Raw genomic sequence first — 26602 nt, forward strand, 5'->3', positions numbered from 1 at the left:
ACATGGAAAATAACCAGTTAATTTTGTAAGTGTAAGGTAAGGGCAGAGGTCACTTCCTGTTTTTGGAAGTAAGGTCAGAGAAGCTGCTCGTGGTGATGGTCTAGCCGTGTGAATGTCAAAGAAGAAATAAGTCCTAAGTTCCAAATACACCGGTTTGTCTACTTGCAGAACAAAATGGTATGTCTGTTTATATTTTGTGGATTTTATATTGCAATATGTTTTAATGCTGAAATATAATTTTCTTGTACATTTGTATTCACCAGTTCTACGGTGTACCTGTGTACGTTAAGAGAAGCACAGTAAACATCAGTAAAGAACAACTCTCATGTCTCTCGTGTATGTGTACAAGCCGGCATAGACTGCAGAGTCGTAGCCTGAAGAGGTGGCTCTTCTGTGTTGTGCCATCCGCTTCGCCAGAGTTTGTTTGGTGGCCCGATGTATAAATCCCGGAAACCCTCCTGGCGCTTAACAGCGAACACTATGTTACTCTATTTGTGGCAGCAGTTGTCCTTCTCTCCTGGATCGGCTGGAGCTTTCTTCTGGCGCCTTCCCAGCTTTACAAAGGTCCAGCTGGGATAACCACATTTACTCAGGGCCTTCTTGAATTAAAGAAATATAATCTACTTAGTTTTAAGAGTTTTAATCATTTGTGATTTCTTAAATTTGACTTTGAATGTATAAATAGGATGGCCCCAGAGTGTCTTAATAGATACATCCAGAGATAAGATAGTAATCATATTACTAGGAGCATGGTGAACGGCAACTGCAAGATATCATATCGCAGATCTACATTTGGTCAGTCAGCTTTTTCCATATAAAGGCTTGCTATCTGTGGAACACACTTCCAACCGAAATCAAATTGATTACAGACATCAGATCCTTTACATTGAAGGTTAATGTTTGGTTAAAGGGAAATCAGAGATGTAGTCATTTTAACTGATGATTTTTAATTTTATTTAAATTTATTTTCTATTAATTGTAATTGTATTTATGATGTATTTTGGGTTTTATGAAAATGTATGTTTTATTGTAAAGGGGACAATTGTTGAAAATTAGCAATAGCTATAAACTTATGTGCGCTACATCAGTTTCATGTTTTGTATTTGGACTATGTTAAACTGCACTGTCCCTTTTAAATAAATACATTCAAATTAAATCTCAAAATTTATAATTTTTTTTAGTTTACCTGATTTAATTTTAGCTCATTAGTTTTTATTGCTTATTGCTACTGTTCCAAGAGACTGTACAGTTATCAGTTTTTCCTGTTTTATAGTTGCTCAACAATGTCCAGAGAATGAGCAGGTGAGGAAATAAAAGGCAGCATCTGTTAGAAACTCTTCTGTCATTCTTGATGCCAAGGGCTGGTACATAATGCATATTACAGAATGTAACACCTGCATATGTGTAAAAAATGGGCTTTGATTTTGCCACCCCATTTGATTGCCATGCTGCCCTCATACCACCCTAAGAAAATTTCCCTCAATCTGCCCCTGGTGAATATTATGCTCTGTGCTGTGCTGCAGGCACAGATAAGTCCACAAGAGGGAGATATGATACCACAGATGATCACTGGCGTTCACTCCAGCTTTCATGTGATTTGCATGAAATATGGCATGCTAAATCTGAAGCCAGTGGTGAAGATCAGTGACATATACTGGGGAGCTTAACAAATGCACTGGTGAGTGAGTAGACAAAAAAACAACACAAGACAGCAATTACCACAGTCAATCTTTAGCTTGTGTAAAGCAATAAATTGCCACAAAATTTATTTTTATTTGTCAGAAGGTTCAATAAACACTTCAGTTATAAAAAGCAGAATTTTTCTTACTTACCTACTTACTTCGGTGTCAAGGTTTTGTGTGAAAAACCTTGACACCAAACTGTGAAACTAAGGCAACACAATTCCAACAGAGGCTGGTTTTGAAACATTCCCAATAGGAATATTTTCCAGCACTGTCAATCACAAAGTTAAAGAATGTATTTAAAAGTCCCGAAGGTCTCAACTTAACCACTGATCACTGATGAAGCCAGGCTTTGTCTCAGTGCTGTCCTGATACATACGGAGGATCTGACATCTGTCTGGCTGCCAGCTGTGCTTCACATTCACATGCACACTGTGGTATTTTCCACAAGTATAGATGTGATCTGTACTGATGCTCTCTCTGTCTCGCTCAGATGCAGGCACACATACATGCACACATGTGTCCCTTTACATGCAGCCCATGGGATCTCATTACAAACAGTGTGCCATATGCACATACACAAAAACAAGCACTGTTAATGTTTCCTATCTCTCCTTAAAATCATTGTCTTGGGAGCCCTGTTGCCTTCCTTGAGCCATACCCTAAAAGTTGGGACTGTGGTACCCACTGTCCTGCTGGAGGCTGGCTATCTGGGAGTGCCAGCGCAGGAGATGCAGTCACGATCAAAAGTTTAAGACCAGTTGAAAACAAGGTTCCAAGTAGAGCTTCAACATGAAGAAATGGGAGTGACACAAAGCATTTTTTTGAGCATGCAATTTATTGAATTTCATTTATTTTAACAACTGAGCTATAGAAAACCTCCATCATTTTGCTTTACATGCCAGTATGTCAGTTTTTTTTAGGAAACAGCACTCGTTCGTCCCTTTTTGTATATTCAGCCTCAGTGGTGGTCTTCTAGTTCAACCTCTTGTTGATAGTGATGCCCAAGTACTTGCACTCTTCAATTCAATTTCAATTCAATTTTATTTGTATAGCGCCAAATCACAACAACAGTCTCCTCAAAGCTCTTTATATTGTACAGTAGATCCTACAATAATAGATATAGAGAAAAACCCAACAATCATATGACCCCTATGAACAAGCACTTTGGTGACAGTGGGAAAGAAAAACTCCCTTTTAACAGAAAGGGGCGGGGCGGCCATCTGCTGCAACCGGTTGAGGTGAGAGAAAGAAGACAGGATAAAGACATGCTGTGGAAGAGAGACAGAGGTTAATAACAGATATGATTCAATGCAGAGAGGTCTATTAATACATAGTGAGTGAGAAAGGTGACTGGAAAGGAAAAACTCAATGCATCATGGGAATCCCCCGGCAGCCTACGTCTATTGCAGCACAACTAAGGGAGAATTCAGGGTCACCTGGTCCAGTCCTAACTATATGCTTTAGAAGAAAGGAAAGTTTTATGTTATGGTAAATGGACTGATTCTTATATAGTGTTTTTCTACTCTCCCGGAGTACTCAAAGCGCTGTATACAACATGCCTCATTCACCAATTCACATAAGCACTTCTAAACTCAAGTGCAAACTAATAAACATTCACACAGATTCACACTCCGATGAACACATCAGAGAGCAACTTGAGGTTAGTATCGTGCCCAAGGATATTTGGCATGTAGACTGGGGAAGCCAAGGATCGAATCACCAACCTTCCAATCCTGTAGCTGATCTGCTCTACCACCTGAGCCACAGCCACCCCAGTGTTAATATGGTGATTTCTTCACCACATCAACATTCGTGTCTCAGGATACACTGACAGAAGCTGTTCTCCTCCTTCTGGATTCAGTTATTATCTCTCTGATCTTATTCACATTCAGAAACTGATAATTCCTCAAAGACGCCTTCAAAAAATCATCCATTAGCAAGCTATATCCCTCTTTCTAGAGTATTTTTGCAGGTGAAACAGTGTTGTACAACAACAACAAGTCTGTACAAGGTAACCAGGGATGAAGATCTGAGCCATTTGGCTCTCTGGACATATTCCGCATCAGTCCCTGTGGGGTTGGTTCCTAAGAAGAGAAGTTTTTTGGGGAGAAATTTGTCAGAGTATTTTTGCTCCAAACAGCACAAACCTGAACAGCAAGAGAAGTGGAGGGAATAGGATCTGAGTGAGAGGACAAACAGAAACAGACACTTCACAGAGCCAACTAAAAGCTTCATTAAGAGCCAGATTTAATGCATGTGTGAAGGGAGTGGTAAATAAAGTATAATAAAGTTAATTTAGAATTTTAAAAAAACAAAGCAATTTGACACTAAATTTTATTCTTTTAAACTTTAAGCACATCTTTTAGGCCATTTTTGGATTGCTATTTTTGTATTCATTTTGTGATTTTTTTCTGTGTCAGTGTCTACACTTTAGCACAGTAAACATAAAATTTAAAAAATCAATTTACTGGTATCTTATCACAACAAAAAAACACTGCTGATTGAAACTGTAATTTCAGGAGGGGCTGTTTCATTCCTGGATGACGAAACACTCTTTGAAACGTGCCTAGGCGTGGCAGCTGGGCCTCTGCTCCTCACAGCATCTCTCTGCACTCTTACATCACGTCCCCCGGTGAGATCTGTTCAGCCTACACAGCCGATGATGCCACATCTATATAACCCACCGACCCCTGTCTGTTGTGATGGTCGACCCATTTCAGAATAAAACTTCTTTTCATGCTATGGCACTGACCCACATACGCACTGTTGGCTCCATCATTGCTAGAGGTTTCTTTAGAGAACTACCGAGCCATACTACCTAACACTTAATGACTGTAATTGTCACTGTGATGAATGAAAGAGGACTCGGTATAAAACTGGGCACTGAGAAAACTACAGCAAATAGCTGAAATATTATTTACTTACACTGAAAGTTAAGAGTTTGACACATTAAATCTAAATAGCATTGGTTCCAAATACTGACTTAGAGTTATGAAAGACACAAAAAGGAGACGAATTTGACATTTTTGAGTATTTTTTGTATGCTTTGTTAATTTTTTTCTAGTTTGGGATTACATGGCAGTGACGGCGAGCAGAAATACACTTCTGTGTCATGACCTGAAACCCAGGTCAAGAGGGCTGAATGTATGAGGCACCCTGACAACAGCAGCTTCACCTCAGCAGCCAGTTTGCTCAGCTCCTTCCCTGAGGATAATCTCTATGACAACATGTTTGTGGACTGCTGATCCATATTTCTAATGAGACTATTCATGTGTATTACACTCAGCAGCTCAGACCTGCTCTTTTCACTCAGTTATCTAGAGACAAATTCAAATGTCAAACCAAAATTAAATACTTTAAAAAAAAAAATGAAATGTACTCTAGGAGTAAAATATCTTTGCTCAGGCACAAAAAAAAGATTTTATCTTGTTTTCCCCAAGAAAGACTTTGACGAACAGTTTTACAAATAAAACTATCAGCTTGTGTATGACTCATTAAAATAATCTTCAAAGTTGATTTCCACATTATTATCATTATTATCTTTTTAACTATATTGTATATAGTTACTGTGCTATATATTAACTATACTATATATTAACATTATTATCCATTAATTTACATTATTTTTTAGTTAATTGATCAAAACAGACAAAGTTTTTCATTTCCTGCATAATTTAAGTGTGTTTGTTGTGCCGTGTTTTTTGCACATTGATGAAAGAGCAAACATCAGATGTGTGACTTCCCATAGACAACGGGGGACATGTATCACCATGAACACTTGCAGCTGTGATTGTGCTCTAAAAGCCACATCTGTTATCACCCAGCTTTAAAAAGTAATCTGCATTTCATTTGGTTCTGCCTGTAAATCATTCTGAACTGAGCCGATGAGTTTAGCTGCGGATGACTCAAACAACACAGACATGGAGGATTACAAGTTTCTTTGTCAGCCCTGTATTTTAGTCTCACACCCAGTGTGTGTCTGTGCGTGTGCATGTGCTGTATCAAGGCTTCATGCATTCATACAGTCAGCGTCTTTACAAACAAGCATGAACTATACATTGCACATCATTGGTGTGGTTCCTTCCTTTCGTTTCAAGCACACAGTGGCCCGACGTACTTCTGTAAACTCAACACACCCCCACCCCCAACCCAGTCATCCAACTGTTCTGCCAGCTGTCTATTTTAGTCCACGTAACACCCTTCAAGCAATTACTGTCTGAGTGGTCTCCTGGAGTTCATCCAGAATATTCTCTCCTGAGAATCTGTGGATAACCAAAAAGTATATGACAGACTACGAGGCATACGAGAAGCTTGAAGAGGCCATTAGAAAAGGAAACAATCAGGTTTGCAAGTTCAGAAGCCTTTTGTAATGAAGTTAGTACATTAGTCAGGCGACTAATAAGATTCAAGTTTTCTGCTTTAATAAAATTGACTTGATCTGTAGTTATACTCTTAGTGAAGTCAAAATAACTGCTTTAAATAATACCTATGGAGACATAATAATAGACCAGTAGACTCAGACATATAAAAAGCCCTCAACCCTGCTACAAAAGAGGAAGACACCCACAGAAAGAGATATAAAATGACAATGTCATGTTGTTTGGACTCGGGTCATTTTACATTATCACAGACTTTGCATCCCTTTTTGGCCATTTGGTGTCCCTTTGTATTTTTGTTATACCTCTCCTCTGGTTTTTCTGTCTTTCTCAGCTTCTTTTTTCAGTTTGTTTTATTTTATTTTTATTTTATTTTTATGCATCCCTTTGGTCATTATTTGTTTCGTTACAGTGTGTGTTGTTGTTCTTTTTTGTTGTTCTTTTTAAACACTTTCAGTTTTTGTGTTTTTATAGCTGACTTGCATCTACTTTTGCAGAAAAAAAAAATCAATTCTATTGCATCTTTTCTATTGTGACCCTCTTTGTTGTTTTGTGCCCATTTATAGTTTTCCTGCATCTTGTTTCTTTCCTCTTCTTCATTTTTTCTTTTGTTTTGTATTCAGTTGCAGTCATTTTATTACTTGTATTTATTAGAGCTATTTTATTATATTTGGTAACTTTGTAATAAATGTTATCATTTAATTTAGTTTAGTTAGTTGCTGTTCTTACGGTGCTGAAATAACTGACCACATTATTTCCTCTGGGATTAATAAAGTATTCTGATTAGGATTTTTTTAGTCTTCACCTATTTTCATGCCCATCCATTGTAGGATACATGGCTTTTTGGTCATTTTGCCTCACTTCGTTATCAACTTATAATTCTGTGTGTGTGTGTGTGTGTGTGTGTGTGTGTGTGTGTGTGTGTGTGTGGGGGGGGGGGGGGGGGGGGGGTCATCAATTTGCTTGGCATCTTTAATTTTTTTTAAGAATTTGCTGCAGATTTTGTGTTTTTGTCTCAAAAGCCAAACATACTAGAAATGTTAAGGATGCTAGGTGTGAGCTATGCTTAAGCCTGTGGAATTGAGAATACCAAAGCTGAGTCCAAGGGTGTGTTGTTTCCATTCTGATTATGTATCAAAACTGCTGGGAAATATGAGAGTTCATTTTCTCCTGCAGTATTAAGGAACCATTTATTCTAAGCTGGAACATACCAAAGTTATTATGGCAAGGTGTTGACAAATGACTAACCCATCCTTACTTTTTAAATTAGAATGATCTATTGAGTCTCTGTGAAAGGCTATTGATGGGGAGGATGTAAAGAGTGGGTGTTAATTACCCCATCACTTTGAGCTCACTAAAAAAGCCTGTAATGAGTCCAGTGTGATGCCAGTACATGTGGCCCACTGTGACAGCAGGGTTCTAACATGCACTATTTTAAGGATCCTGTTTGCGCCTGCGTTTTTAAATTATATTTTTTGCTGCCTAATGGTCCCTCAGTTTTAAATAAAAACGAATATCTTTTTAGAATATATTTAAAATTAAATATAAGAACTTTTGAAGATTGAAAATGTATTCACTATTGTCATTTTGATTTTATTTGGGGGCTTTGAGCAACTAAATCATAATGTAATAACTACAGAACTTCGAATTTTTGAGGAGAATATCGTTAATTTGATAGAAATATTAGTAACTAACGCTGTTCACAATTAACAGATTTCGACAACTCTGATTTGCTTCTGGGAACGATTGACAGCGCTCCTTGGCATTCTAAACCAATGAGCGAACAGAGAGGGCGGGCACAGCCATACTGTAATCAATCCTCTGATCGAAGGCGTGAGCGGGAACTGCTGGCTGTACTGTGTGCTTGCACGCGCAGAGTGAGGAGCACAAACTAACCGTTGTGCTGTCCTCCACTGAAAAGTTCCACAGGTGAAGAAAAAGGACATGGGGGACAGATTTGTGGTAGTCCCTGTTGGCGGTGGAGGGACGGTCCCCGTACAGGGGGCTCACTTGGACGCGGTTGCCGCTGACCCGGGACTCGACACCGGCGGCGGCAGCAGCAGCAGCGCCGACACGGGGCAGGAAAAAGAGCCGCTTGAAGACTCCGTGTTCGAACCCCTGGACCCCGGCGCTGCGGTGCCTATCCTGGAGTACAACAGGGAGCCTAACAAGTACGGTAAGTGTGCTACAGACAGGCGCAGACTCCGTGTCCCACTTCTTATCTCACCTATCCACCTTTTAGAGGATTAGCTGTCGTGTTTCTCCTGGGCAGTGATCTAATAAAATCGAAGCAGACCTGCGGAACCTGTTCATATTAACCACAACAATCAAAACGTTATTGGTTTGTATCCTGGTGCCTCATATAGAGATTTTACCGGCATTAAAAGTTCCGTCAGACAGTTTGGAAGATTAAAACGACATCTCTGCTCACCTAATTGAAGCGCACATGAAGCAGACTGTATTTGTTTAGGTCCATGCGAATTTCCTCTCAGTCTTTTATCTGGAATTGAGTTTTTGTTAATAAATGTAAAGTAAAATAATAATAAAATAATAATAATAATAATATACAAGGTTTTGGCGCCATTTTTTTTTTTGAAAATAAAGGGCAGAAAATAAATGGTCCATGGACAATGGTCCAAATATAGTTTTAATTTCACATAGTGCCAGCGATTTCCCAAATGTTCTTGGTTCACAGTATGTGTCTCTGAGCTGAACCACAATTTGGCTGCAGGCTTTATTCTCAAGCTTTGTTCATGCAAACAAGGTGCATCTATAGCAACAGGTGGGTGCTTAGAAGGTGCTAGAAGAATTGCCTGGCACTTAATGTACTCTGAGTTTATTTGTGTCCATAAGGGTCATCCTGCTTATGGCTATTTCATATGTAACTGTAAACAATGTTTAGACACCACGAAGGAAAGGTAAATGTTAGTCTTATTAATTAAATATGGATGAAAAAATAAGATAAATCTCACAGTGCTAGTGGTGGTTACTGGGTGTGTACTCATGATGAATCATGGTGACAGAGGAGACTTTTACTATTGACGAAATAAGTTTAAGTTGTGTTAGGTCCAACAAAAGTATCCCACAGGCTCAGAGCCAGTATAAGATGCTGGACAGGTGACAAGTTTCTGGTCCTGTTAAAGCCTCTGTTGATTTAGAGCAGTGATTGACAAGTACTCAAGTGATTCATTGTATTACTATACAATGGATATGTAGGATATGTGGAAAGATGGGTTCAACTTGTGTGAAAAAAATAACCTATAAAACAAAACAGATTTTACAAGCAAAAAGTTGCTTGTGGAAAGATGGGTTCAACTTGTGTGAAAAAAATAACCTATAAAACAAAACAGATTTTACAAGCAAAAAGTTGCTTGTCTTGATTCCAACCGGAGACACAAATTCGCTTTAGGGTAGTGTCAGAAGGAGCATCTGACATAAAACTGCCAAATCAAACACACAGAGCAACCTGCTGTGCAGCAAAAAGCAGTAGCGTTCATATGTTTTGAAAGGAAAATCTAATCTTGTAGAAAAAGATGCATAAATTTTGAAACTAAACAAGCAGTTTTCATTAGTATCAGTTTTTGCTGATTCCAGATTTATTTCTAAGACCTATAACTGACAATGTATACCAGCAAAAACCAGTGCTTCTTCAATGCACTATACTAGTTTTGTAATAAAATCAATTTATAAATTATTAATTACAGTTATTAATTACAATTTTACAATTTCCTCCAAACTGTAGGAAGTTAGAGGAGCTGCTTTTCCTTACGTTTTACCTCTCATCCGGTGAAAGAAGCTTCTCAGATGAGAGGTGAAACATCTTCAAGCAACCTAAAGAAGTCCGGACGCTTTTCTTTCCAAGCTCCTTAGACTGCTTTTGCTTAAACAACTCAAAATAAAGTGCTCTGCTAGGGAGGTATAACTAATAATTGAATCTGAGTTGGCGTACACCTCACTTTAAGGCTTCTTTTGTCTGCTCCCTTATTACCAAGGGTTCACCACCGTGTTTGATTTGGTCCTTCCCGACATAGCCTCAAAGGGATCTCCTTCCCAGGATCCAACAGGGGTCTTAAAACGTACGTTTACCTGACATGCAGTACTGATAAGAAGTATTTTCCCTCTTCCTACTGTCACACTTAAATGTTTCAGATCATCAAGCTAATTTTAATATTAGACAAAGATAACGCAAGTAAATACAAAATGCAGATTTTAAATGATGATTTCATTTATCGAGGGGAAAAACGTCCCAAGCCTATGTGCTCCTGTGTAAAAAAGAAATTAACCCATGAACTTAATAACTTTGTGTGCCACTCTTGGCATCAAGAGCTGCAGAAAAGCATTCGTAATAGCTGACGATGAGTCTTTCACATCACTGTGGAGGAATTTTGGCCCACTCGTCTTTGCAGAATTGTTTGAATTCAACTATGTCATAGGTTGATTCTTTAAGGTCATGCCAAAGAATCTCAATCAAACTGAGTCAGAACTCTGACTAGCCCACTCCAAAACCTTTATATTAATTTATTTTCGTAAGCCATTTAGGGGTGGAACTTTGTCTTCACTCACAATGAGGAGCCTACATGTTAATGACATGTTTGTGCACGGCTGTGAGTGTGCGCATGTTTTTTGTGTTTTTTTTCTCACGCCTGCAGTCACAGAACCTGCTGAGTCTTTAGCAATGTTGGTAGAAACACTAAAATACTCATTTGTAGCTTGATTTTGAGCATAGAAATATTTTTTAAATCAAACAGGTTGTAGTTTTGTAGGAAAAAACCTCACCTCACTGGAGCAGTAGGTGTTTTTAACTGATAGCCAGCACTGAGCTGCAAAGCCATGAAAATGTGTTCAACCCGATTACCTCTTCTATAATACGATGACAAGTTGGGACTTGGCTATTCTGCTTTAATGCATAGATGGTATTTCATTCAAATTCAGATTGTTTTGCTAAGTAGAAGATGATGGGTGTGTTTGTGCATGTGAGATATCATGCGAGGGTGCATTATTGGGGCTTGTTGCGCTTTGTGTGTTCTCTCAGCCAAACAGTGATGATGGTAGATTGGGAGCAAGTTTTCAACGGCAAAAATTTTAATCTCCCAAAAATTTGTAACATGACTCCAGAGAACAACCAAAGAGCATTTGCCGCCTCTGTGGGCACATGCAACTGGGCGGGCAAAGACTGTGGCTGTCAAATGATGTCATATGTTACATGTCGCTCCAATGAATATGCTGCTGTAAAATCTGAGGATGTTTTTTGTTTGTTTTTTCTTTTTTTGCGGTGGGGGTTGTAAAAATACCTACTTCATTAATATCACTGGCTGGAAATTGTGACGGGAATAGTAATGAAAAAGTCTTGTACTTGCATTTTAATTGATTTGAACGCCTTTAACCCTTCGTTGCAAAAGATCCACACTGGCCGAACAGATTTATTTTGTAATTTTGGCTGCGAAATTCTCTCCAGCCAAATATAGTTGAGGAGTTATGCTAATGTGAAGCGCACATGGAAAAATCTAGGCCCTGTAAATTCTTTTTGCTTGTTTTGTCTCTATCACAAATACTTACGGGGTTGCAGCCATGTGAAGAGTGCTTGCACAATGGGCCCAGTGATGGTTTTAAAAAGAGAAAAAGTGGACAAACCTACGCCAGAAACTTGCTGAGATGGATTATAGATATTAACGACCCTCTGTATAATGAAGTCTCTACTTCAGGAGTTATTTATCACTGAAGCATCTTATTAGGTACTGACTTCAGTTCGATTTCAATTTCCGCACTTCATTCATCTGTGACACTCGGTTTACTGCAATCAGTGGAAAGTTGTTTGTTTTGGTATAATCTGTTTACAGATCTATAGGGGCCTCTGTTTAATTGAATTCCCTATGATGAAGTTAGCGGTAGCAGATAATAGATTTAATTATGTTTACACGATCAATGGTTAGCCATTTTTCACTACAGAGGCAGCACTGCACAGATAAACTTGTATGTATCAGCATGTTCAATGGGAAGGTTCCTCTTTTAGTTACATACCACACAGTCAAACAGAGACCAGATGCAGGCTCTGAATAAAGCTGACTGCATACTACAAGTTGTGACTTTTAATTTGCTAATAAAGGAGGCTTTATTTGACGGTGGAATGTACTTTTCCAAAGGTCAAACGCAATTTGAATACATTTGACAGTTTAGTGGAACTGGAGCACTGTGTTTTCCACGACTCGAGGTTGCAAAACAATGTTAAGTAAAGTCTCTTGTAAAGGGGAAGCAGCGGTTATGAAGAAATATAAATGATGGCAAAAAACGTTTTGTTGTGTGAATGATAGTGTCTATGTGTTACACTGCCTTGGGCTCCTCTTAAAACACTTTAGTCTAAAAATGCTCTTGTGACTTGGTCCTTGTTCAGATTTTAGGCCGTGCGAAGAGTGGGAAAAGGCCATAGTGACTGCTAATGACATTAAGCAGTTTGTGGGTGTGACCTCACGGCTTGCCTCAGATGCTGAGGATGATTAAGGTTGTGTTTGGATTTATGAGAGATTAACCAGGCATTGAAATATAAATGAGGTTCTAGAGTCTTCAGAAGGTGTCAGATTCACATCAGGCTGAGAGACTGTTAAGCTCTCATCTCTGTGATTGTTTCTGCTGCCTGAGATTCTTTATGGAGAATCAGCAAAAGTAATCTGCATGAATTTGTTAGCTGGTTATGATTTTTTTTAAGGTCCAATCTCAGAAGCTACCCCTATAATATCAGATATAAGTAAGTAAGTTAATGTCTCATTAAGTGCACCAAATGTTAAATTGAAAAAATAACATTAATAATATTCCTGTTGTGATTTGCTTTTATATTTATTCACCTTTGTAACATTTACCCACTCTGCACTTTACTTTGAGCCAAGTTACATGACACAATATCAAAGTTGGGGAAAAATAAACAGTGAAAGCATTTAAAGGGAAACAAATTATTAAATTTAAAACGAATGACGTTTAAAAAATAAAAAATATCTAGATGTGAGATAGAAATGAAATACCACTCTAGACACACTTTACATTTGTTTTTAAATCTTTTGTGGTGTATTTAAAAGAATGTGAAAATATTTACTACTCAGTTATTTATTTCATTTTTGACAGTTTCAGTCTTACTCATTTTACATGCTGTTTGGATCTCTGCGACACAGCTATCTCCACAGTGTTTATCCAGACTCTTCGCTCATGTTGCCTTTTATCCCGTCAGTGAGTGGACTACATGACTTTCATGGATCAAACCCACAGTTTCTCCATCCCCTGAAATGGGCTGCGTCTGTGGCTGCTCTGTTCTCCACCTCACTAAGCATGACTTTATACAATCCAGAAATCTGGATTTTTTTTTTATTCCTGACTGAGACTTGGCAGCAGTCCGCATACCACACATCCCTTATTGAACTTTGTCCGAGGGGGTACTCTTTTATCAGCCAGCCTCGGATGCTGGGTTGTAGAGGAGGTCTTGCTGTTGTGTTTTCAAATCGGTTTTCATGTCGTTTGTTTAAAATTGGATAGTTTTTATCGCTTGAGCTGCGGGGGAAAGGATCCTTTTTATTGTGCTGTAGTGTACCGTCCACCTGGTCCAAACAGCACATTCTTAAAGGAATTTAGTAACTGTTTATCATACACCCTGAAACTGTCTAGACTGGTCGTATTTGGGGATTTTAACGTGCATATTGATGATGACTCTGAGCTCTTTGCTAGGAGCTTTATGAGTGTCATAGACATTTTAAATTTATCCAGCATGTGTCTGGCCCTACTCACGCCAAAGGGCACACTTTGGACCTCGGTTTTACTTTGGGTCTGAATGTTGATTCTGTTTGTTCTGAGGACATTTTTATTTCTAACCACCACTGTGTTATTTTTCATTGATCTGTAACTGTGACACAGTTTTCAGCCCCCTATGAGGTCTGCCTCCTCTGCAGGCATGCTTTCTGAGGCTTTTAATTTGTTTTTCTCCCCTTAAAATGATGTAGATATCTTAACAGATCATTTTAATTAACATTACCTTTCTATATTAGACTATATCTGTTGTTTTAAATAGAGATGGGTGCCAGTTTTACAGTCATCACCATAGATAAATTATGATATATGCCATTTTTCTGCATGATAAAACGTTCCTGCAGAAAAATTGAACATCTGTGGAGGAAAACCCATTTAAAAAGACACTTATTACACCTAAAGGATCTTTTAGTTCCCTTAATAACTCAGTTAAGTAAGCGAGGGGTGCATATTTTTCTAACCTGGTGTTAAATAGCAGTTGTTATTCAACATTGTTAGTGGCATCATTACTCCTGCTCCACCTACTATGTCCTGAAATGAGGACTGTCAGCGTTTTCTTTCCTTTTTTTGTTAATAAGGTCAGAAATGTAAGAAATAATATCTCTTCTTCAGCATCTGTGTTGTTGTTGTTGTTGTTCCCACACCAGCTCGGCCTGTTATCTTACAATAGACAGCTTTGCACCAGTAACTTTACCTGAGCTGGCGAAGCTTATTGGTACGATGAAAGCCTGTTTGTGCTCTCTGGACATTTTTGTACCTTGTACCTTTAAGGACATCTATTATCCCTGCTATGCAGATGATATTCAGCTGTACACCTCGTTTCACCCAAGTTCCTAGACACTATTAAACAGTGGATGGCAGACATTTTTCTTTAATTAAATCAAGAATAAATGGAAATAATTGTGTTTGCACCAGAAAGGAGACGCTTGGACATCTTGGTTCTTTGGCAAAATCCTCTGTTAGGAACTCTGGCATAACCTTTGATTCTGGTTTTACTTTGGATGCACATGTCAAGTTTCTGGTTCATCATTTGAGAAGTACTGCCAAACTAAGCTCCGTTGTGTCACGTGCTGAACTGGAAATGATTATTCATGCTTTTGTTTCTTCATGATTGGATTACTGCAATGCACTATAAATTTGTCTTGGAAAAACATCCCAGAACAGTTCCAAGTTCTTCAAAATGCTACTGCCAGGCTTCTGACAAAATCCCCCAAAATGTGACTCATATCTTAATGCAGCTACACTGGCTTTCGGTTCATTTCAAAGTACAATTTGAGAGTATTTTGCTGACTTGGACAGCTTTTCAATGACAGGCAACATGCATTATCGTCAAGATAAGGAACTTCTTCGATTACGCTGTTAAGTGCCAGGAGGATTGGCGTGATTTATAAATCGAGGAAACCAAACAACCTCTACCTAAGCAGATGGCACTACACAGAAGAGCTACCTCGTCAGGGCAGGACTCCACAGTCTGTTTACACCTACAGGCCAGTCGACACTCTTTCAATGATGATGATGTACACATCCAGGACGGGGAGGAATGCTGGTTTGAGCGCGGAGTCAAGGAGGCCATTTACGTGAAATCGAGGAGGGGGCCTCAGGCTACATCTTTCACCATCTTACAGTGCTGTGATTGCAGCCATTCCCCAATTCTCTGTGAATGGTACTCATGACCATTGATCAATGGTCCCTTATTAGTGGTCAAGACAATTTGCTTATTAATGATCCAGAAAATTTTTCACCAGTGGTGCTAGTTTCAGTCATTATGCAAATGTACTGTTCATAAGGCTGGAAACCTGCAGTCAGCTAAGACTGAAGAAGTCACTTGCAGATTAGTGACAAAACATTTCTCCCGCTGAAAATGCTACTTCCAGATGATTTAACTTTTTGGGAAAAACATTTATGTATTTTTTAGGTGGAGGGTTTGTATATTACAGCTACAGCTAATAATTACATTGTGTGTAGAGAATGAGTGGGACAGAACTGGTAAATGAACGTCCTCAGAATGTCATTCCAGAGGCTCACTTGCTCTCTCTCTCTGTGTGTGTGTGTGTGTGTGTTCATGTTCAAGAAGGCATGCACCTTTGGTGTCATGTGCTGCCCTCATCTTTATTTGGAACCCAGCAGTCAGCACCAACTGGGCCCTGGCATCCACTATATCTGCTCCTGCTCTTGTGTGGCCTTGTTCAGTCTCACATATTTGTTCCACTTGCTCCCTATTTACACTGCTGTTTACACGCAACACTCACAGGGCGATGTATGTGTCTGAGGTGGGGGTGGGGGTTACATCGGTCAGACAGAGGGTGTTTCAGAAGACTCTCTCCTTTGGGTCACAGTTTAGCTCAATCTTTACATTTTTATCAGGTAATTTTATTTTGAATTGGGCATTTGTCCTCAGGTCATTATCTACATTATCATAACACTTTACAGTGCAGTTACCACCAAAGCAATAATGGAATCTTACTTGTGCAGTTAGTAAATTTGGATGAGTGGTCAATGGGGTCTATCGGTGTCAGTTTCAGGTGCAAATCTATTCCAAACTACAAGGCACAAAGGGTCTTATAGAAACAAAAAAAATGTGACAAACTTAAAAAAATACTATAAATTCCTGCTTTGACATCACTGCAAGTTTGACCGTTTTTACTAACTAGGGTTTCTCTTTTGTTTTTGTTTTTCATCTGTTACAAAATTGAAGTTAAAGATAACTTGACACAGGTGTTTCTTTTCTATGTCAGTAGGTTGTAGCAATAGTTGTTTTAGCATGGGATGGTATGATATACTATCATACTTTTTTACATGCACAGCTGTGGTTAAAAATTTACATACAGTCATCACAGGCATGAAAAAAACAGTGTATATCTACAGGTTCAGTATATTTTCACCTGTTATTTCAGAGTTTTGATAGACAAAGTATTTACTGTACTTGTATGTAGACACACATAACCACATAAAAAAAGTCCACCCTGTCCCTTTTTAAAAGAACCCTGTTAAGCAGCAGTGCCAGAGGGGGCGGTAGTGGGGTCATTACCCTTGCCCTGGCAAACCCACGCCATAGGACAATGAGTGACGTTACATGTTGCAGTGTCCCTTCAACTTGTGATTTCTTGATTTTTGTAAGCCAGCACATAGCGTAGCCGAGTCTAAGACACAAGTTAACTATTGTGAAAAAGAAAGTAAGAAACTCAGCAATTTCTTTGCTTCCAGTTTAGACTCCTTCTCCTCCTGTACCAGTGCTGGTGTGGAGGTTCTGTCTGAGTGGGGACACCTATCATTCAGGAGAATATTGCAGGGGCTATCCAAGGCCTAGACACTGGCAGAAATGGTACGGAGCAAAAATGACCAATGTGGGGTCCTAACCAGAGTCCCAATCACTGTAGTATGGAATTCTGACTCATGAGCATTATGTGTGATGTGGTACATGTTTCATGCTGGATGCTCTTCATCAAGCAATCCTCCTTGTTTTAATTTTTTAAATTTATTTTTTGGAGGGGGGGCTTGGGGCCAGCACTAACACTGCATAAATATGAGATACTAGAGGAAAGATAGCTCCTCATATTTTGTGACTTACACCAAAATCTAGATTAAGAAGTCACTAAATGTGCATAGTATCTCTTAGGCAATGCACCAAACTGAAAATGGAAGTAAGCAAGTGAAACTTTACCAGTCACCTCCAAAGCACTGCTCATACCAGTGCAGTTTGTTTTATTTTAACACACGATGAAAGTGGTCTGGTTAATAATGCTAACAGTCTTTCAGCACCAGAAAACCACTGCTGCTGAACAGATGTGATGGGAAAAACTACATCATGTGTTTTCCCCTAGACATTCTCTACATTTGGGGTTGATAGTCAGGGGTTTTTCCACCTCTTGTATGTGTAAAACTAAGTAAGGCATTTACTGTGAGTCATTTTGGCCTTTTTGCCTTTCCTATCACGGTAAATATTGTTGTAGAGCAACATAAAGCCAAATGAGGCCCCTAGAAAGCAAAATACATATTTAAAATTATGTCCAGAGAGAGTGAAGACATAAGATGATGACACTTAAACATATTAGCATTATCCCATCCAGTGAAATCATCCAAAATAAAGAAAATAACAACTTTTAAAATGACCAAATATGTTTATTCAACAATAATATTAAAACAAACCCAATACAAATACTGCTTTATTTACTGAATAGAGCAGTTGATAAAACTTCAAAACAGAAGAGCTTTGTTTCCATAAAAAGCTGTGTTAAATTTCTGTTTGTGCTATTGTGTCTACCTTGGGTATATGTAAGGAGAAAATGCAGCTGGGCACTGTCAGTACAGTTACTTGGTTATGGCATCAGTGGATATCAGATGTCAGAAATGTGTAGAGAGAGACATTGCGTGAGTATCATGTTCCGCCTGTCTCTGAATTAGGAGTCCTATTATAACGTCCTTAACCGTCAAAGGAGCTTGCAAAGAAAAGCGTCTGGACTTCTTTAAGTTGCTTGAAGACGTTTCACCTCTCATCCGAGAAGCTTCTTCAGTTCTAAGGTCAAATGGTGGGGTGAGCTCATTGTGAGCAGTCCATCTGCATCTAAAGGATAAAGGACACTCTTTCGAGGATGCCAATGTTCACATTTTGGACAGAGAGGACAGATGGTTTGAAAGAGGAGTGAAAGAAGCCATCTATGTCCACTGTGAGCGACCATCTTTGAACAGAGGCGGGGGTTTAAGACACCAACTGTCTGCCATCTATAATCCAGTTTTGAGTTCCCTCCCCAGACGCCTTAACGGCCACTCACATCCTGGGCCATCTGACCTCAGGAAATCGCATGATAAAGTGGGGCCAGGTTTCACAATGAGCTCACCCGAAACCCTGGCTGATTAGGACCCACACCCGTTTTCACACCTTGGCTCAGGCGATTAGAAGATCATCAGGGGGTCCTTTTGTCCCTCTTTGGGGGGATATTCCCACTGGGTTTAAATCTGGGACTCTCCGCCATTTGACCTTAGAACTGAAGAAGCTTCTCGGATGAGAGGTGAAACGTCTTCAAGCAACTTAAAGAAGTCCAGACGCTTTTCTTTGCAAGCTCCTTTGACTACGATGACCTGGATGACTGAGAACCTTCACAGACAACCTCCTTAACCCCACCCCAGCCTAAATGACTACAGTCCTGTAAAACTCCAGGGATGAGACTGATGCAGTGCAAGCTTCAATCCTTCCAAACTCTCTCATGACATGGGCTGAGCTGTCTGCTGAAAAAAGGAACTGAGATAGCAAAAAACTTGAGTCAACTTCTGTTTTTGCTGATCTTACTCACTGCCCCAAGACAGGTTTTTTTTCTTTCTTCTTTTTTTTTGGGTTATGTTTTCTATTCTTATTATGTTATGCTGGGGTGGCTGTAGCTCAGGTGGCAGAGCAGGTCAGCTACTAACCAGAAGATTGGTGGTTTGGCTGCTCCAGTCTGCATGCAAAATATCCTTGGGCAAGATATTAACCCCATATTGCTCTCCGATGCACCCATCGAAGTGTGAATGTGTATGAATTTTAGATAGAGCGCTTAGAATAAGTGCTTGTGTGAATGGGTGTGATTGGGTGAATGAATTAGATATATAAAGTATTTTAAGTGCTCAGACAGAGTAGAAAAGCGCTATATAAAAACCTGTCCATGTTGTTTGAATTTTTGTCAGACTCACAAATGCAGACACATACAATCTGATTATTAACACACTTGTATGGAGATGCTTTTGTTGTAAACATGTAAAGTACAGAATTGGATAAAATTAAGCAAAATTTCTCAAAATAAAAACAGTTTTCAGATCACACAGTTACAAAGTCCTTCACAGTTTGAAACGATACATACACATACAATAATATAACCAGGGCTGCACATAAGTGGTCAGCAGGTGCGCATTCGCTGTCAAAATAAAAGACGCGCACGGGATAAGAAGTTGGAACTCACGTTTGTGTACATAAGATGTTCCTGGAAATTCTGAGAACACGCTTCTTTTGCGCGTAATTGCTTACGGAGCTTGCTTCTTGCTTCTTCGACATCTTTAAGAGTTTTGAACAAATGTCTGTACTCCTCCAGAACACTTATGTGCAGCCCTGAATATAATAGTATCCCTTGAATTAATAAGTTCATTCAAAACTTTTACAAGTGTAAATTGTTTGCTATTCTGTCCCTTGAAATAAGATTTAAACACTTTTGGTCTGGAGCTTTTTTCCCCTGCACCTTTGCTTTTTAGAAATCAGTCTGGGTTTAAAGCAGTGAACTTTAAAGGAGTGAGGTTAGGCTTTTTAATAAAAGGCTGCACTACAGTGTGTTTATGAGAAAGTGCGGATCATTATACATCTGGGATGTCTTGATTGAGTATTCATTTTGAGGTCATGACACCATTTCAGTTGCAGTCCTGTCCAGCGTTAGTGTTGACGATCATTCCCCAAAGCAGTCAAATGAATGGACTGTTATTGAATTGGGTGAAGGCCAGATACTGACTGCTGCACTGTCATTCTCCTAGCTGCAGTTTTAAATTCAGTGTTTTCTCAACTATTGTAAGGCATTCCTGTCCTGAAGTAGCAAAGCAGCCCCGAACCACGATGCTCCCTCCACTGTGCTTCACAATTGGGATGAGATTTTGACTCTTTCAAGTGTAATGTACATTTAGAGATTCACTGACTGCAATTTTCTTGTGCAATATTTGGCCCATACAAGCACATACAAACAAATATCAACTGTTTTTAAAAAAATGCTAAATATTAGTTTAATAATTAAAAGAAATTATTAATTTCCCCCAAATTTGAAGTACATTTCAGGATTTCTTTGCAATTTCTTTTTCAATTCAAGTGTTCATTGTGTTATAATATCACCAGATAACAGGATCTTAATCATTTTCACTTTTTTTTTTTTTACCCGTTTCCATAATCTTCCTTGTAACTGCTTTGATCATTTTTGCTGTTCCAAATCTCATACTGATGATGCTGACTTATGGTTACTATTAGCTTTAGCCCTGTTCTTTTTGTTAGCTTCTTTCAAATCTCATATGTTCAGCTGGATGAAGATGAACATTAGCTTTGTTGCGTGGTGGTCCCTCCATGCTTTACTTTGGGGAACTTTGTGTCTTCAATAACAGTGAGAAATTTCACACTAATGACATGTTTGCATGTGGCTATGAGTGTGCGAGTCAGTATTTGCCTGCATCTCTGTGCGTATGTTGTGTGCACATGAAACAGACCGGCCTGTAATCAGATATTTGGGAGAATGACCAGTCACTGGTCCTGGCTGAAAACGCTGGAAATTGGCTGTTCTGTTCCCTGGCTACTGGATCAGTTCATGTCTACTAGTAGAGATGTAGAGGAGACTGTCATTTAGAGGAAAGGTCCGATTCCCAACACATGCTTTAGTGTCATTTAAGTGGAACTCTTGACTCCAAGTAACTTTTGGAGAGGCCTACAGGTTCACATCCTGTACAGCCTGGACTTTGAGTGATTGCTCAAGGTTCAATAAAGACAGTAAAACAAAACGACTGATTGTGTGTTCTCAGTTCATTCAGATTGTGTTTGTCTGTAATTGTAACTTGAATTAAAATGTTGTTGATATTTAATGCAGAAATTTACTCTTGCAACTGTAAGATTATAGCATTTTTGTACTATTGTTTACAAATGAATTGTATTCAATGTTATATAATTAATTAATGGATTTTTTTTCTCGTAGCGATTTAGATAGCGATTTTAATAGTACTCTCTGTACGCACATAACAAAATCCACCTACCAGCACTCCTAAAGATCACTGATTTTCACAGTTTTTCAGAACATTTCCTGGGCTTGGAAGTTTGCCCTTTGGCCAAAATAAATACTTAAAAACTGGAAAGACTAGAATTGGTACCATAACCTTCAACAGTTTTTGATGAAGTTAAATAATGCAGAGTGGTCTTTTATTTTTCCTGTAAGGCAGATATTATGTGTCTTTAACTTCTTGTATTATCATTTTATGCAAGTAGACTGAAGTGAAGTAGATTTTTCAGTATTGTTTCCTTGCCACAGATGTAAGTTCACATACAGTACCAGACAAATGTCATTAAAATGTTTCAGAAGGGAACCCAAGTGGTACACTCGCACTTTCATAATTACATTTAGGAACGTAAGACTTTGTATGTTTGGAATTCTCACATTTCTTTTCTCCACTTGCCAGTGTGGACCTGATTGTGCAACTAATACTGCTTCTTGGGTTTTTGGACATGAACACATATTCTTTTCCTTTTTTGTGTCTGTTGGAGGCGATGTTTTCATCAGTAATCATCTGGGGAAACTAGTGAAAATGAACTAGTAAAAACAGAAGGAACTAAAAAACTGGTTTTCCGCTTAACTGGAGGTTAAAAAGTAAATTCCATTTGGCTCTCTGCCATTTTGTCAGGATTTTGTTTTATTAGTATGAATTTACGTACATTAGCAGGTTTTGTCTGTAACCTCTGGACTCTGTAGGTCAAAAGTGATGCACGTTTGAGAGAAGGAAGTAATGGAAGGGGAGATGACGTGTGAAAAAGCATGTGATCTGAACTCACATGATATGATAAAGAGATTCCATCTGAGCCTGCAAGACACCACAGTTTCCTTTATTGACTTTATTGAACATCCCTGTATCCGTACACTACAAAGTTTTTGCATCTCTGTGTATGGAGAGAAGCTGTTGAACAGATTAAGTGAAGAACTGCAGCAATATCTCAGCATGACTTGGTTTAAAAAGAGGTACAAAAATATGTACAGGGAGGAGGTAGGGCTTTGACCGGGTCTTGTCACACACTATTTTCACACCAGGGATGTGTATATGTGTTTGGGTGCACAAGTTTGTTTATGTTTATATATCTGTAAATTTGTATGTCTTTTGATGTGTTACAGTACTAGGGTTATTAAAGCAAATACATGTAACAAATTTCTGAAGTGATAGGGCATAAACAGGAAGAAAAAGTGTTGACTGTTAGTTACCAAATAGTGTAAGGGGTGGGATTATGTATATAGCTTATGCTTCTTCCTACTCTTTTTTCAACATGTAAGTTAATTATGATTTTTATTATTGTTTTGTTTTCCTGTTGTTTTGATTTGTTTGTTCGTGTCTCTTTATTCTCGGTTGTTGTTCTTATACTATACACTTATACATGTTCAAAATAAAGATACAATACACAAATACACAGTTTTACACTGAGTTCACTTTTCTCCTTTGCCCACCAGAGGGCAGTGTAATATATTGGTTAGGCAGACAGGCTATGTGGTAAACGTGAGATAATGTGAGGTGTGTTAGTGTTATTTTTCATTGTAGCTGAAATAATAACATTTATTCATTTCAAAATACTCTATTTGAATTTAATTGCAGTAAAATTAAATGCAATTTTAATGAAATTTCAGAACCTGAGCTTAACCAAGTTTTAGCAAAGTAAATAATAGTTCAGATTTGTTCTTTGTTGCTTTTGTATCAAATCTATTAAATACATTTCTCTGTATTTTCCTTTATATAATGATTTTACATCTTCAGGCTACCAAACATCTCTAGATTGTAATATAAAACAGAGGCTTAAAACTTGACAAAGAAAGAGTGAACTGTTAGATATGATAGCCATGAAAAAGATAAAAACCAGGGAGTCTCAAGGCTGCACAACAGCAGGAATGATCTACACTGCTGAGAAGTTTGTCCTTGTGTCATTGGCCTGCACTTGGTGTATGTGTTGCAAATCCAGCGTCTTCCCATCTTCCCCTGCAGGTTCAATCAATACATCTATTTTGGGAGTGGAAATGCGAGCCGCCAGAGAGAGTTCTGAACTCAGTTTAAGTGCTGTTGTTCTCGGGGCAGAAAAATTCCCCACTGTCTGCAAAACCAGGAGCCTAGGCTGTGTGTATGCTCATGTAAAATGTGGATTACCACACTTTTCAATGTAACAGTAAATCGTAAATGGTTTCTCCTGTCATGTTTGGGTTTTGTTTTGGGTTTTTTTGTTTGTTTTTTGTTTTTTGGGTCGGGTGGTTCAGGGGGCCTCACCACTGTACCCTCTGATCCACAGAAGCAACAAAATCTGACATCACACAGACTTTGTACTGGGGTGCTGACAGGGTAGAGACCAGTTAGTGTACCATCTGACTGCATTTGTGTTGTCAGGGACACCTTTACTAGGCGATGTTTAAAGTTCAGGGCTTGTACAAAAACAGCTGGAGAAGTGACTGAATAGGCAAACCCACATGTTGGCCTGGGAAGGCCACACCCAATTAAAAAGTTAATAATCAAGATATAACACGTGGAATTTAATACTTTGATCGTTTAAATAATGCCACTGGGATTAGGGGTGTTTATTTCTCAAACGTCTGTGTAACTGTTTAGCCACTAGCCTCCTCAGAAACTTACATACTCAAACCAGTCATGTGTGACAGGTATCTGACTTTGCACACACCCACAACCTCGTCTTGTTTTAAAACACGTTCTGAAGTTGGTCTGTATTTCCACTAAAAATCAAACCTTTCGAAAAAACATGTTCAAAACATTAAAATCAACCCGATTTTACACACACACACAACCCTTGGTTTCGAATATTTTGTGCAGTTGAGTATAAAAGGCACTTAAAAAAGGAGTTAATGCATATAAATGGGTAGATTAAATCCAGTTATTTTGTACACACTGAAGTGACTATCCTCATACTACTTTATTAGTATATTGTGGAGGTCAAATTTAGGTTCAGACTCCCAGTTTCTTATCAACACATTCCAGTAAGGTGATAGATATTCGTGCCTTTGTATGTGTTAATTGAGGGAATGAATCATGAGTTTGTGGCACTCACTGTATACCTATGCGGGAATTACAGTAAAACAAATTCAGTAATAATTCCTGTAAGTGTAAGACAAATAAGTACTGGAAAGTTGTGATGACCAGTAAACAGCTAATGTCTGCTCTTGTTTTTTTTTTCACCACAATTGATCATTTCCCTCCTATGGGAATTTTTTAGCCCTTTTGCTGGAGAAGTTATGTAAGACATTTCCTCCTTCATATTGTGTGTCAAATCAACCGTGAGACAGCCTGAGAACTGCTTATGTCACAGCATTTTAGCCTACTTTCCAACCTCCCTTATTTATTGGTGTAAATGCTCTCACAAAAAGGGACATTGTCCCCCAGGCCTGGATGCATGGACTGTCCCTGAGAAAGCAGTCTGAGTGTCTGGCCACTTAATCAGCAGATCATTGCTCATCCACTGAGCAGCAAGTAAGAGCTGCCTTTGTTACCTTAGAAGCACCGTAATACTTACTGCGCATTTAGGAATCAGTTATTGATCCAAGCTTTCCTTTCTTGATGCAGGGAAACAGTAGTAGGAATGCTGGCTGCTTTAGTTTAGGCTGTAGCTGCAGCTCGGAGTGATTTGCATGTAGCATGGGTCCAGCATCATATTTGCAACCACACCCCCTGACAGGAGTTATTTAATTGAAAGAGGTCTAGTTTCTGAAGACTAGAGTAATAAATGTTTGATAATAAGGATGTTGTGGGGTTTTTTTTAATGTGACTAACAAATATTTCACTGAAGATGTTTGAGGAGTGAAGGTTTCCCAAGCTTTAAGAATGCTGTAGAAAGTCCTAGATGGTGCTACGTCCGTCCTCTGGTTCAGTATTGAGAAATGAGCTGTGAGCGAGTCGCATTGCTAACTGGGCATCTCTCTTTCTCTTTGATTCTCTCGCACCGTGCACGCTCCGCCTCCCCCTTCCTGCTTTTGCACACCACACCCTTCCCTTGACTCTATTGATCTCATGTGTCGTCACACTGGGGAAGTTACCGGAGGGGGCGGGATCTCATTCTGGTTTCCATGTGTTCACAGTCACACTCAGCTAGTGTTATAAAAACTCTGGCCATCTGCACTCAATTCTGTGGACTTCACTGTTTCTATCACATTTCCAATCACATAAGGTGTTTGAGACCTGATAGCTAGTGTCATTTTCAGTGTAGTATATATTCAGAGGAAATGAATCATTAGAATTAAGGTCAAATGGATTTGAACATGAGGCACCTAAAGCCATTTTCTCCTCCCTTTTACTATTTTTCAGAAACGCTACGATACTTTATTAGTCTTAGAGTACCAGTCGAAAGTTTTAGATCCTATCCATCTTTTATATTCTCGTCAACCCAATAGCACAAATGGAACAGATTAGGGGAAAAATTAAGAGAACAATGGTATTTTAAATGGGTAGAATGGTTCCTTATTAGCGCTGGTGCTTGACAGCAAGACGTCTGTTGCTTCACACCTGCTGGTTTAACAGGTTCGACAGTTTTTTGGTTTTTTTTGTACCTCCAAAAATCTTTGATTGCCACAATCACAGCTACAATTACTGTCTGTAATTGTGATGTGAGCACGTCTTTCCTGCCCCTTGACTTGTGTTAGCTTGGATAGAGTCTAGCCGCTGTGACTCTATACAAATGAAGCAATGTGCAGAAACTTTAACTCTCCAATCCTGTACAAGTGCACACAAATGCGCTGCTTTGTTTTTCCATTCACTCGTCTGACCACTTGATCCCAAACCAGCTGGATGGGGTTTTACATCTAGAGACTTCTGTGCTGATTCTTTTCTTAAAAAAGGCCTGTAGTATGAACCTATGACCAAGATGACGGTCTGTGTAAAGATAGTTTTAAAGTACTCAGCAAAAGTTGGACAGGTTAGGATTAACTGTGGAGACTGCACAAAGGCTCGATGTTCTCCTGTTTCTTAATCCCTGAAAGAAGTTTCTCTATTATGTCTCAGTGACCATTCAGTTTTGGTTAAACCTTGGAT

At 38.9% G+C, this 26602-nt stretch overlaps 1 protein-coding gene across 4 annotated transcripts in view; it reads left to right on the forward strand.

Annotated features, from left to right (window-relative positions):
* The first annotated feature begins 7894 nt into the window (after positions 1–7894).
* The window catches only part of slc12a7b (solute carrier family 12 member 7b), a 67238-nt gene continuing 48530 nt past the window's right edge, over positions 7895–26602 (forward strand). For all 4 annotated transcript variants that reach the window (XM_084938777.1, XM_084938778.1, XM_084938779.1 and 1 more), the window contains exon 1: positions 7895–8237. In XM_084938777.1, coding sequence (XP_084794903.1) covers positions 8006–8237 — 232 coding nt within the window. In that variant the 5' untranslated portion in view covers positions 7895–8005. The remainder of the gene's footprint in view (positions 8238–26602) is intronic.

This window comes from Perissodus microlepis, chromosome 9, assembly GCF_051167445.1.
Source record: "Perissodus microlepis isolate ML-2025 ecotype Zambia chromosome 9, ASM5116744v1, whole genome shotgun sequence".
Lineage (NCBI taxonomy): Eukaryota > Metazoa > Chordata > Actinopteri > Cichliformes > Cichlidae > Perissodus > Perissodus microlepis.